Below are 12,729 nucleotides of genomic sequence, written 5' to 3'. Positions count from 1 at the left end.
GGGGAAAACCAAAGTCATTGTTTGCGTGTGCAAAAGTCTGTGAAGGTCAAACTTCCCTCACCCAAGAGACAGGTAAACGCCATGAATAGGTAGAGTGGCAGCGCCCCACCCCCCGGTGACACGCCCACTACCTGTGCAGTGCCCACTGCCCATTAACCCATTCTGACCTGAGATCAGATTCATACGAGGTTTTCCACTGGACACACACTGGTCTGACGAACCCATTCTGACCTGAGATCAGATTCTAAAAAATGTCAGTCGTTCTTCGATTTTTTCAAAAAATAGCAGACCTACAAGCTCGTATCGCGCCACTCGGTGGCGCGATATGAGCTTGTAGATCTGCTATTTTTCAATAGATAAAGCATAACATGATGCCGACACCAAAATGGGTGCCCGGTCAGAATGGGTTAAAGTGACATACCTACGTCCATCATAAGGCACATTAGAATGCAAACACAAGTAGGCTAGTAGGCTATAGTAGTACGCTGCTAGGCTACATTTTCCAGCCTCACTGTGGAGACATAATACCATTGTAGATATAAAATAATTAAATAAACGCTGTATATGGTTTTGGTGTCGGATGACAAAATAAACAAACTTGATACCCTAACTTGTCCATTTCCAACGCGGGCCGTCAGAATTATGCTTCCATTGTAGCCTTGCAGTGCGTTGACTGTCGGAGATATCAAATACTTAAATGCAATGGTTTCTTTGATTTGGGTGTCAGCTGACAAAATAACATAACCTTCAGCCTTCAACATTCCCAAACACATGTATGCTCTGCTCTCTACCATGTCCTCGAACGCGCATGACAGTGTAATCAAAATAATAATGGTCAGAATCGCATACAGACAGATCCGCGTCTGGTACAGCATAACACTGCTATTCATTTATTTACTGCAGAGAGAACACATGTTTGACTGATCACTCGTCACTCTCGTGGTGTCTCCCTGGTTCCATAATTGGATATGTCCACATGCATGTCTTCTCGTCAAGTAAGATGTAAACATTGAGTAAACTGTTTTGACGTGAGTGGAGGGGAGGCGGCTATCAGATCAGAACAACCGAACATTTTCTATCGGCGAATAATAATAATGCCGCCGTCGATCCAGAGCCATAGAGTAGAAGAGTTGTGACAAGTCAAAGATGGAAGATTGGTGTACTGCAGTGACAGTATACACACCAGCGTCACTGACGAGCAAACTACAGGCTGGCAGCCAAGTAGCCTAGCATCCTACAAGCCTACATGTAGGCAGGAAGATGGCGCCCAAATAAGCCAAAATCCTACCAAACGCGTCACTATGCTCTCCCCCTATTGGCATCAAAATGCACCAAAAGTACCAAAAGTAGAAAGCATGCGCTATGCAGAATGTCCCATTTCAAGTTTTCAAATGTATACAAATATTTAGAAAATATTATCAAATGGCCGACATATTTATAGGGCTGAAGTGGTTAATGTGTGTTTTGTAATAATAATCAAAGTAACAACAGTAATCTGTAGTAACTCAAGTTTTCAAATACAAAAACACATCACATTATTAGGCTGCATGGAAGTGCGTGATAGCCTATCCTGGATCCTATCCTGGATCTCTCACACAAATAAAAGCTTGGAACTGGACTGGAAATGATGCGTTCAGTGTTTTTAATGCCCCCCCAAGTACAGATCTATCATCTGATTTCCTGACTTGTTTTGAATCCCGGATCCCAAATCAGCAGCCAGGAAATGTAGTAAATTCGCACACTTTTCTGTGATGATAATGGTGAAATTATCATAGATTTAGGCAGTTTTGGACTGTGTGAAAGTGTGAAGTTATTGTACAAATACGGTAAATATCAGTTGCATCAGTGCATGTTCAGAGAGGTTGTTTCACTCCCATTATGCTGTCTGTTTTTGCAGATGTTGTTTTGACTCCATCTCCCATCATGCTTTCTGTTTTTTTCTAGATGCTGCTGGTGGGAACAGGGTTCACCAAGCAGACAGAAGAGCAGTATTTCCAGTTTCTGGCCAAGTTTGAGATAGCGCTACCGGTGGCCAACAACAGGTACTAAAAACAAACCTTATCATATTTAGTCGACTAAAACTAGGCTAAACACTAAAACATTTCAGATGACTAAAATGTGAGAGGCAGGGGCTGGAATTCCGTAAGAGGGCACTTTTGGACAAAAATAGTAGATCTACAAGCTCGTAGATTGTAGATCTGCTGTTTTTGGGGGCGCAAGTTCGCAACCGAGCAGTCTTTACCTAGTGGAGATGCGGGTTCGAAAAACAAAATTAGTTCAACGCAAAATGCTGCACTCGAGTTCAGGAGACTTTGTGAAAAAGCAATTCTCCTGAATGCTGCCTTCCAAGGTATATATGGCATGTAAAGGAGTGGCATCTGCATTTCTTCCACCATTGTAAATGCTACATTCATGGTCTGGAGAGAGGGCCCTCTTGTCTTATGTGTGCACGTGCCTGCCTGTTGCCATGTTCTATAACTCTGCTGTGTTCTGTCGGTAGTTTCCTGTTGCCCCACCTCCTCCCCCCCAAGCCCTCCATGGACCTCCAGGGCTTCCGCCAGCACAGCGCCAACACGCTGCAGCGTCTCTTCAAGATGAGCTTCGTTCCCGCCGGCTTCTGGGAGCGCTTCATCGCCAGGATGCTCATCAGCCTCACGGAGATGGACCTCCAGGTAATTATTAACAAATGTAATGATGACGTCAACGCGTCATTAAACGTATACTCCGTCGTAATGTCAAATTATGACGGAGTATGTAAAAATTCCTGTCCCCTGTTCTTCTTGTGTTGTGGAAGTCGTTTGAGCCGAAGAGCAAGGCTAGGAACCAGCGCAGCAGGAACTCTGTGATCTACAGCTTTGCTGGGACTCAGCAGAGGAACCAGAGGAACCGCTGCAGCACGTTCAGAGTCCGACGCAGCCACACCATCTACTGGAAGGAGGGGCTGCTGGTCACCTTCGATGGGGGATACCTGAGGTTAGATTAATCTACTGGTCACCTTCGATGGGGGATACCTGAGGTTAGATTAATCTGCTGGTCACCTTCGATGGGGGATACCTGAGGTTAGATTAATCTGCTGGTCACCTTCGATGGGGGATACCTGAGGTTAGATTAATCTGCTGGTCACCTTCGATGGGGGATACCTGAGGTTAGATTAATCTGCTGGTCACCTTCGATGGGGGATACCTGAGGTTAGATTAATCTGCTGGTCACCTTCGATGGGGGATACCTGAGGTTAGATTAATCTGCTGGTCACCTTTGATGGGGGATACCTGAGGTTAGATTAATCTGCTGGTCACCTTCGATGGGGGATACCTGAGGTTAGATTAAATCTGCTGGTCACCTTCGATGGAGTATACCTGAGGTTAGATTAATCTGCTGTCTCTGTCACCTTAGATACCTCAGGTAGAGTTTAGATGAGTGGTCTTCAACCCTTTTCAAATCAAGGTCTATTATTTATTCAGCATTTGAGCCACGGACCACCATCTGATGACATTTAGCCTCTCAGACCCAACGCTAAAGAATATTTTGTTGTCGTTGGATAAGATGCTGTCCACAATTCCATGCTGTATTGATGTTTGTACCATTAGGAGAGATAACAGCCAAACGTTGATCAAAATAACAATTCTTTGGCCCAGGCCGTAGCGTAACGGTCTGGGCACCGGACTGGTGATCCAGTCGCGGTGTGCCGCGGGTTCGACTCCCGGACCCGACACGGCCTTTACCGCATGTCATCCCCCCATCTCTCTCCCGTTTCCTGTCAGCCTACTTTCTATCCCTTAAAAAATCAATAAAGGCGTAAGCCGCAAAAAAATATCTTAAAAAAAATAAAAAAAATAACAATTCTTCTACATTCTCTAATTGTGTAGACTTCTTGTAAATTTAGTAATGCAGATTTTTAACAATAATTTAACTCTTGAGACGCGCTCAAGAGTTAAAGACGCGCTCAAGAGTTAAAGATCCACCTGGAACCCCCTCAAGGTCCACTGGTGGTCCCCGGACCACTGGTTGAAAACCAATGGTTTAGAGTAGACCATCTACTGGTCAACTTGGATGGGGATAGCTCAGGTCAGACCTGGGCCCCTGCTGGCCTAGCGGTCCAGGCACATCATGCCACATATAGGGTCTGGCCTGACGGCGTGCCACGTGTTCGAGTCCCGTTCATGACAACCTTTTCGGCGTGTCTCTCCCCTTCTCTCTCTCCCTCTTTCCTGTCAGTCTTCACTTGATACTTTCAATAAAGGCAGAAAAGCAAAAAACATCTTATACATATACTGTATATGCCCCGACCCGACGCATCGTTTTGGTCCCGGGCCGGGCTCAAGATGTATGATATAATTTGTCTGGCCGGGCTGAGACTTGCGTTCCGTTAAAAATAATAATAATAATAATCTACGACCCCCAATAAAGAAAGAAATTTCAACTGGTAAGCCCGACGGAAAAGTGGATGTGTTGAATTCAGCTCAAAGTGAACTTTACTCAGGTATCTAGTTTGTCGCTGTCCGACATTCCCTTCCCAGCCCGTGTTATTGAAGAAAAACGGGCGACATTTGCCAAAACTCAATCGAAGATAGGCGTTCGAGTGGCCATTTTCAAGATGCTTCAGCCATTAACTCTGGAACGGAAGGTCCAATCTGCTCAGTTCGAAGCTTGTTGGAGGCGTGCCTCTGAGGACATTCATCGCATAATGAAACCGCTTTCTAGTTTTCGGGCCTAAAAGTATGGTAGTTGTTTCCGGCCGAGCCGAGCCAGTAGGGCCCAGTTAGGGCCAAGTCTTAATTTTCAGGCCCGTTGAGAACTCTAACCTCAGGTCTCAGGTAGCAGGGGCTAAATAGTTGTAGGGCTAAAAAAAAATTTATGAAGTAGACGGGACGCCTCGAAATGTGAGGCGTGACTATAAATTGCTTGAAGGCCCACGCGGCATGATTCATGTAATGGATTCAGGATTAGACCAATCTCCTCCAGATAGCTATGATTGAGTTGCAACTTTACCACCTGTGAAGGCTCATTGAGATTGATGGGGTGTTGTTTGACTAATGTGCATGGAACGCACACACGCACGTGCGCACACACACACACACACACACACACACACACACACACACACACACGTGAAACGGCAGTTCATATAGTTTCGCTTAGGAGGTGAGAATGGCTTTGCCATCTCCGTTGCAGTAGGCACGCTGCCAGCCTCTCGCGTTGCGCTGCGTCTCCCCCAGGCTGAGATAAGCCGTATCAGAGTAGACATAATTAATTGCATTCAGAGACGGACTTAGCACCACATCCTGTGATAATAAGATGGTCCCGCGGCGTTATGTTCCCTCTTCAAAGCAGCACACACACACACACACACACACACACACACACACACACACACACACACACACACACACACACACACACATAAATGTCTGAAATCCACATGTAAATAGGAAATGATTGCTTAAACAAGTAGCTAGGTGTAATGTTACGTTAGAGTCCACAGAAGTGAACCTTTAGAGCCTGTTTGCTCAACTCGCTCTTTCTCTGCAAGACATTACTCTATAAGGCTTATCTCCAATCTGGTGGGTCAAACTGAACAACCAATATGTCAATTTGAAGCTATGATTCCCTTTTCATATGACATGAGAAACTGTGTGAAGTGAGTGGTACAACTCAGTGTGGGGGTCCCCGGGTGGTCCCTGGAAGTTCCAGACCAACAGGAACGTGGCCAGGGGCCGCCACCGGGTCCGGCGAGCTGCCCCGCGTCCAAAATGGGACGCGGGGCCATTTTGGACTGCTCTGTAAAACGAGGGATTGGAAGGCGCCCGTGTCACGTACAATTGTGACAGGCACTCGTCCCTCCTCCCCGTCTGACAGAGACACTGATCCTTCCAACATGAAATGCCCAAAACACGCTTCTGTTTCCTCCCTAACTGTCCCCGACTGTCTCGGGAGTAGACGCAGGCACAGGACGTACAAAAGCTACACCTTTTGTTTTCTTTGAATACACAACACCCTCCTTTTGTTGCCTTGGCGGTGCTTTTGGACACCGGGAGGCCAAGTGGCCTACTTCATGACAATAGAAACGAGCACGATTGTCCGACACTCCACTAGTGCCCCTTTGTGTACTGTTCGTTTTTTAACCTTTGTTTCTGCTTGTCAAGAAGACTACGCGACTCACGGTTCTGTATTTTATTTTTTGGCTCGATGTAGGTAATGGGTATATGTGTATAACTGTGTCCTTTGTTCCACAACGTGTCTGAGCTGAGCTGTCTGTTTTTTTGTTTTTTTTCCTGTCTTGTCTTTGTCATAAAATGTAAAAATCAATAAAAATATGATTGAAAAAAAAAAAACCTCTGAGATGTAGTGGAGTAGAAGAAAAACGATTGTACATTATTTGAGTATTTTCAATTTCCAAAGACCTCAAAATTGTACTTAACCCATTCAGTACGGGAACACCTTTTGGGGTTCTTGTTCTTGTTTGGGGTTCTTGTGCCGTATGTAGCAGCATAGCATTTTTGTAATTTCTGAATACATATTTGAACTTGTATTTTCTGGATTTAGAAGGCAATTTTAGAATCGGCCTATGTCCTAAATGAGTACAGTACTTAAGTACATACATGTTTTTAGTTACTTTACACCACTGGTGGCTGTGTGTGTTTCGTCTGCAGCCATTCAATGTAAAGTGTGTGTGTGTGTGTGTGTGTGTGTGTGTGTGTGTGTGTGTGTGTGTGTGTGTGTGTGTGTGTGTGTGTGTGTGTGTGTGTGTGTGTGTGTGTGTGTGTGTGTGTGTGTGTGTGTGTGTGTGTGTGTGTGTGTGTGTGTGTGTGTGTGTGTGTGTGTGTGTGTGTGCGTGCGTGCGTGCGCGTCTCCACAGTGTGGAGTCGTCAGACGTCAACTGGAAGAGGAAGAAGAGCGGAGGCATAAAGATCGTCTGTCAGTCAGAGAGCAGAGACTTTTCCGCCATGGCCTTCATCACTGACCACGTCAACTCCCTGATAGAACAGTGGTTCCCTGGTAGGTGATGACCTCATTATAATGTCAACTCCCTGATAGAACAGTGGTTCCCTGTTAGGTGATAACCTCATTATAATGTCAACTCCCTGATAGAGCAATGGTTCCCTGGTGTGTGACTTTGTGAGCGCATTTAGACACGATGACAGTTTTCTGAAAAACCCATGTTTCTATGTATTTCCGTGAATTCATGGTAGACTTCTTCTCTAATGTGTTTGTCACATGCAGTCAAGAAGCGGAGCTCCGTCTCCACCACTCCTTGACTATACAGTGAGAACACAGCCTTGTCCTCTCTGGGAAGCCAGGTTTGTCTATAATCTGCCTTTCTCGATGGCCAGGCTGTGTTCACACTGAGTCTGTCTCCTTCAATCATCAGTCATTTGAGTGCACGCGAGGCGCACGTGCTCCGTGCCACGCTGTGACTGCCTACCTCAACAGCAGCTCTAGTAAACTGCAGCCATCCCTCATTGTGTCGGCCCGGATCTGCCAGTCAACCCCCCTCCCCCTCCTCCCCCCACCGTGCACGGGCACACGTCTGCAGTGCACGTCGCGGCTCCTAAGCGTACAAGCCCCAGTGACTCATCCACTTTAACCCATTCTGACCTGAGATCAGATTCTAAAAATGTCTATTACATCCTGACAGTTTCATTATTAACCCATTCTGACCTGAGATCAGATTCTAAAAGTGTCTTCGATTTTTCAAAAATAGCAGACCTACAAGCTCGTATCGCGCCACTCGGTGGCGCGATATGAGCTTGTAGATCTGCTATTTTTCAATAGCTAAAGCACAACATGATGCCCACACCAAAATGGGTGCCCGGTCAGAACAGGAGTTGTGCACAACGACTGTGGCTCAGGAGGTAGAGCAGGTCGTCCAATGATCCATGGGTCGGCGGTTCGAATCCCGGCTCCTCCTCCTGTCTACATGTCGAAGTGTCCTTGGGCAAAGACGACACTGAACCCCAAATTGCTCCCGATGTGCTGGTTGGTGCCTTGCATGGCTTCCGCCGCAATCGGTGTATGAATGTGTGTGTGAATGGGTGAATGTAATGCACAATCTATGTAAAGCGCCTTGGATAAAGGCGCTATATAAATGCACCATTTACCATTTACCAACGATGCCTAGCAGCACTACTTCACCTGGTCTCCCCATAGCAGCACTACTTCACCTGGTCTCCCCATAGCAGCACTACTTCACCTGGTCTCCCCATAGCAGCACTACTTCACCTGGTCTCCCCATAGCAGCACTACTTCACCTGGTCTCCCCATAGCAGCACTACTTCACCTGGTCTCCCCATAGCAGCACTACTTCACCTGCAGGTCTCCCCATAGCAGCACTACTTCACCTGGTCTCCCCATAGCAGCACTACTTCACCTGGTCTCCCCATAGCAGCACTACTTCACCTGGTCTCCCCATAGCAGCACTACTTCACCTGGTCTCCCCATAGCAGCACTACTTCACCTGCAGGTCTCCCCATAGCAGCACTACTTCACCTGCAGGTCTCCCCATAGCAGCACTACTTCACCTGCAGGTCTCCCCATAGCAGCACTACGTATGGCCTGGTCTCCCCAGACGAGACATGAAGCTGCCTGGCGGATGTGTCAGGCTGCTGTCGCTGTACCTGTCAAAACAGACACACCGTGTTGACACTATCAGTTAGTGGCTAGCGGCTGAGTTGTGTCGTGGGGAGACGCTGTACGAGCTTCTGTCAGACTGATAACGTTGACGTGTGTGTGCGTGTGTGTGTGCGTGTGCATGTGCGTGTGTGTGTGTGTGTCTATGCAGGCCCGGAGTGGAACTCCAAATCAGGCAGGCCACACCACGCGCGCTGTGTGCACGCGCTGACATTTTGGGGGCCTTTACAGCAATTTCACATGAGAAATGTACCATCTGATGTTATTTATATTATTAACTTCTTCCCTCCATTAACATAAGACACACAACGTAGTTGTGCTGCAGCAACACTGCCTGAATTGAATTGAAATTGACTGTGGCTGGCCTGGCCTGAGCTTAGGAGAGATTTTTTTTTTTTTGCTGGCCTGACCTGATGCAAAAAAAAATAATGTTTTTTTGGGGGTTTTTTTGACAGCCAGGCCACTAGGAGGCAGGCCACCAGGAATACTCCCGGTCCTCCCGACGGCCAAACCGAGCTTCTGTCAGACTGTCAGACTGTGTGTGTGTGTGTGTGTGTGTGTGTGTGTGTGTGTGTGTGTGTGTGTGTGTGTGTGTGTGTGTGTGTGTGTGTGTGTGTGTGTGTGTGTGTGTGCGTGTGCGTGTGTGCGCGCAAGTAACTGCTTTCCTCTATTGACAAACCTTTGCTACAAAACTGTACATACATTTTTTTCTTCCTGAGAGGCCCCTCCTAAGCCCAGCTTTGAGGGTGTGCGTGACTGCCGTGACACAAGCTGATTGGCTGATCACCCCATAGCGATGATTTGATTGGCTGAGCAAAGTACACATTGAAGATAAGAGTGAGGGCAGAAAAGTGAAGATGCCAAAAGTGATTGGACGGAATGACATTTGTGATGATTTGATTGGCTGAGCACGGACTGTGATGTATGACCATCATCTTTTTTTCAAACTGTATTTTCCTGAGATGCCTGAGATAAGATAATATGTAAAGGTGCAAGGTGAGCAAACTGAGCATAATATAGCAGCCAAGGACGTTAATCAAGGTGAATAAAAAGATGAACACAAAAAAGACAAAAGTCAGTGCACGTGATGAGCATCACTTTGACGTGCCTCGTTTTCATGCAGTAAATTATCACTATTTATGTGTTCCATCTGTTCCACCCTCCGTAGCGCTGACAGCCAGTGAGAGCGATGGGAGCCTGGTCATCGAGCAGTACGCCCCCTGTCCACTCTGCGCCTCTGCGGGCAGACCCAGCCAGATCCTCCCTGTCCCAACCAGCCGGCCAACACCAGGTATATTCTCCTCCTTTAACCCATTCTGACCTGAGATCAGATTCATACCAGGTTTCCACTGGACACACACTGGTCTGATGAACCCATTCTGACCTGAGATCAGATTCTAAAAATGTCAGTCGTTCTTCGATTAAAAAAAAGATAGCAGACCTACAAGCTCGTAGCGCGCCACTCGGTGGCGCGCTATGAGCTTGTAGATCTGCTATTTTTCAATAGCTAAAGCATAACATGATGCTAATACCAAAATTGCTGCCTGGTCAGAATGGGTTAACCCATTCTGGGCGGGGAGCCTTTTTGGTGTTTTTAAAGTGTTACGTTATACTTTAGCTATTGAAAAATAGCAGATCTACAAGCTCATAGCACGCCACCGAGTGGCGCGCTATGAGCTTGTATAGACCTAATGACCACCTATGCCACTGTCTCGGATGGAAACCCCCGTGAGTCAACTTATTAAAAAAAGGTTGATCTTGATCTTGTTGAGGACAGCGGGGGACGAAGCAGTGACTCCTCCTCCTCCTCACTACTTCAACATGGAGGACTGTGTCCTGGCCGCGGTGGACAAGGAGCACATCGTGTGTCCCCGACACCCCGGGCTGCCCGTCCCGCTGCAGGAGCTGGTCCCCGAGCTCTTCATGACCGACTTCCCTTCACGGTAAATAACACGTGCTTTTATTTATATATGCGTTTTTTTCTGGGAGGGAGTCGAGGGGCAGTCCATATTTAATGTGAGGGAGTCGAGGGGCAGTCCATATTTAATGGGAGGGAGTCGAGGGGGAGTCTATATTTAATGGGAGGGAGTCGAGGGGGAGTCTATATTTAATAGGAGGGAGTCGAGGGGGAGTCTACATTTAATGGGAGGGAGTCGAGGGGCAGTCTACATTTAATGGGAGGGAGTCGAGGGGCAGTCCATATTTAATGGGAGGGAGTCGAGGGGCAGTCCATATTTAATGGGAGGGAGTCGAGGGGCAGTCCATATTTAATGGGAGGGAGTCGAGGGGCAGTCCATATTTAATGGGAGGGAGTCGAGGGGCAGTCTACATTTAATGGGATGGAGTCGAGGGGGAGTCTAAATTTAATGGGAGGGAGTCGAGGGGCAGTCCACATTTAATGGGATGGAGTCGAGGGGGAGTCTAAATTTAATGGGAGGGAGTCGAGGGGCAGTCCATATTTAATGGGAGGGAGTCGAGGGGCAGTCCATATTTAATGGGAGGGAGTCGAGGGGCAGTCCATATTTAATGGGAGGGAGTCGAGGGGCAGTCCATATTTAATGGGAGGGAGTCGAGGGGCAGTCTACATTTAATGGGATGGAGTCGAGGGGGAGTCTAAATTTAATGGGAGGGAGTCGAGGGGCAGTCTACATTTAATGGGAGGGAGTCGAGGGGCAGTCTACATTTAATGGGATGGAGTCGAGGGGGAGTCTAAATTTAATGGGAGGGAGTCGAGGGGCAGTCCATATTTAATGGGATGGAGTCGAGGGGGAGTCCATATTTAATGGGAGGGAGTCGAGGGGCAGTCTACATTTAATGGGAGGGAGGCGAGGGGCAGTCTACATTTAATGGGAGGGAGTCGAGGGGCAGTCTACATTTAATGGGAGGGAGTCGAGGGGGAGTCTATATTTAATGGGAGGGAGTCGAGGGGGAGTCTACATTTAATGGGAGGGAGTCGAGGGGGAGTCTACATTTAATGGGAGGGAGTCGAGGGGCAGTCCATATTTAATGGGAGGGAGTCGAGGGGCAGTCCATATTTAATGGGAGGGAGTCGAGGGGCAGTCTACATTTAATGGGAGGGAGTCGAGGGGCAGTCTACATTTAATGGGAGGGAGTCGAGGGGCAGTCTACATTTAATGGGAGGGAGTCGAGGGGCAGTCTACATTTAATGGGAGGGAGTCGAGGGGCAGTCTACATTTAATGGGAGGGAGTCGAGGGGGAGTCTATATTTAATGGGAGGGAGTCGAGGGGGAGTCTACATTTAATGGGAGGGAGTCGAGGGGGAGTCTACATTTAATGGGAGGGAGTCGAGGGGCAGTCCATATTTAATGGGAGGGAGTCGAGGGGCAGTCTACATTTAATGGGAGGGAGTCGAGGGGGAGTCTACATTTAATGGGAGGGAGTCGAGGGGCAGTCTACATTTAATGGGAGGGAGTCGAGGGGCAGTCTACATTTAATGGGAGGGAGTCGAGGGGGAGTCTACATTTAATGGGAGGGAGTCGAGGGGGAGTCTACATTAAAATGGGAGGGAGTCGAGGGGGAGTCTACATTTAATGGGAGGGAGTCGAGGGGGAGTCTACATTAAAATGGGAGGGAGTCGAGGGGGAGTCTACATTAAAATGGGAGGGAGTCGAGGGGGAGTCTACATTAAAATGGGAGGGAGTCGAGGGGGAGTCTACATTTAATGGGAGGGAGTCGAGGGGGAGTCTACATTTAACACAATCAGTGCCCGGGAGTGCTTCAAAATAGGAGCTCTGGGGTGCCGGAGTTGTCTGAGCGCTTTTACTCTGAAAGCCATGACCCGGAAACAATTTCCTAAAAAAGTTGACTTTACAAAGTTGACCTTACATTACGATCATTTTAATTTATACGAATATATGATCCAAAAAGCGTTCATATTTTGCGGGAGAGACGGATGAGGAGCAGAAATAAAGCGCCAGCATATCGATCCATTCATCACCACGGAGAGCGCCCTGGATTAGGAGATACGAGTCATTCTTTCCGCCGCGCTAACTTGTTAGTCAATGGCAAGCTAATAATTGCCCAGAGGGTTAGCATACGGCAAGCGAAAGGCGAATGGGCAAAAAAAAAAAAATCTGAATA

At 47.6% G+C, this 12,729-nt stretch overlaps 1 protein-coding gene across 1 annotated transcript in view; it reads left to right on the top strand.

Annotated features, from left to right (window-relative positions):
- Nucleotides 1-12,729, top strand: part of lrrk1 (leucine-rich repeat kinase 1) — a 126,876-nt gene that overhangs the window by 62,098 nt on the left and 52,049 nt on the right. The window contains exons 21-26 of the mRNA XM_083791897.1: nt 1,945-2,042; nt 2,501-2,672; nt 2,795-2,973; nt 6,857-6,996; nt 9,797-9,919; nt 10,406-10,571. Of these exons, the coding sequence (XP_083648023.1) occupies nt 1,945-2,042; nt 2,501-2,672; nt 2,795-2,973; nt 6,857-6,996; nt 9,797-9,919; nt 10,406-10,571 (878 nt within the window). The remainder of the gene's footprint in view (nt 1-1,944; nt 2,043-2,500; nt 2,673-2,794; nt 2,974-6,856; nt 6,997-9,796; nt 9,920-10,405; nt 10,572-12,729) is intronic.

Source organism: Protomyctophum parallelum (genome assembly GCF_964188405.1).
Source record: "Protomyctophum parallelum genome assembly, chromosome: 2".
Taxonomy (NCBI): Eukaryota; Metazoa; Chordata; class Actinopteri; order Myctophiformes; family Myctophidae; genus Protomyctophum; species Protomyctophum parallelum.
This window is presented reverse-complemented; position numbering and strand designations above follow the sequence as displayed.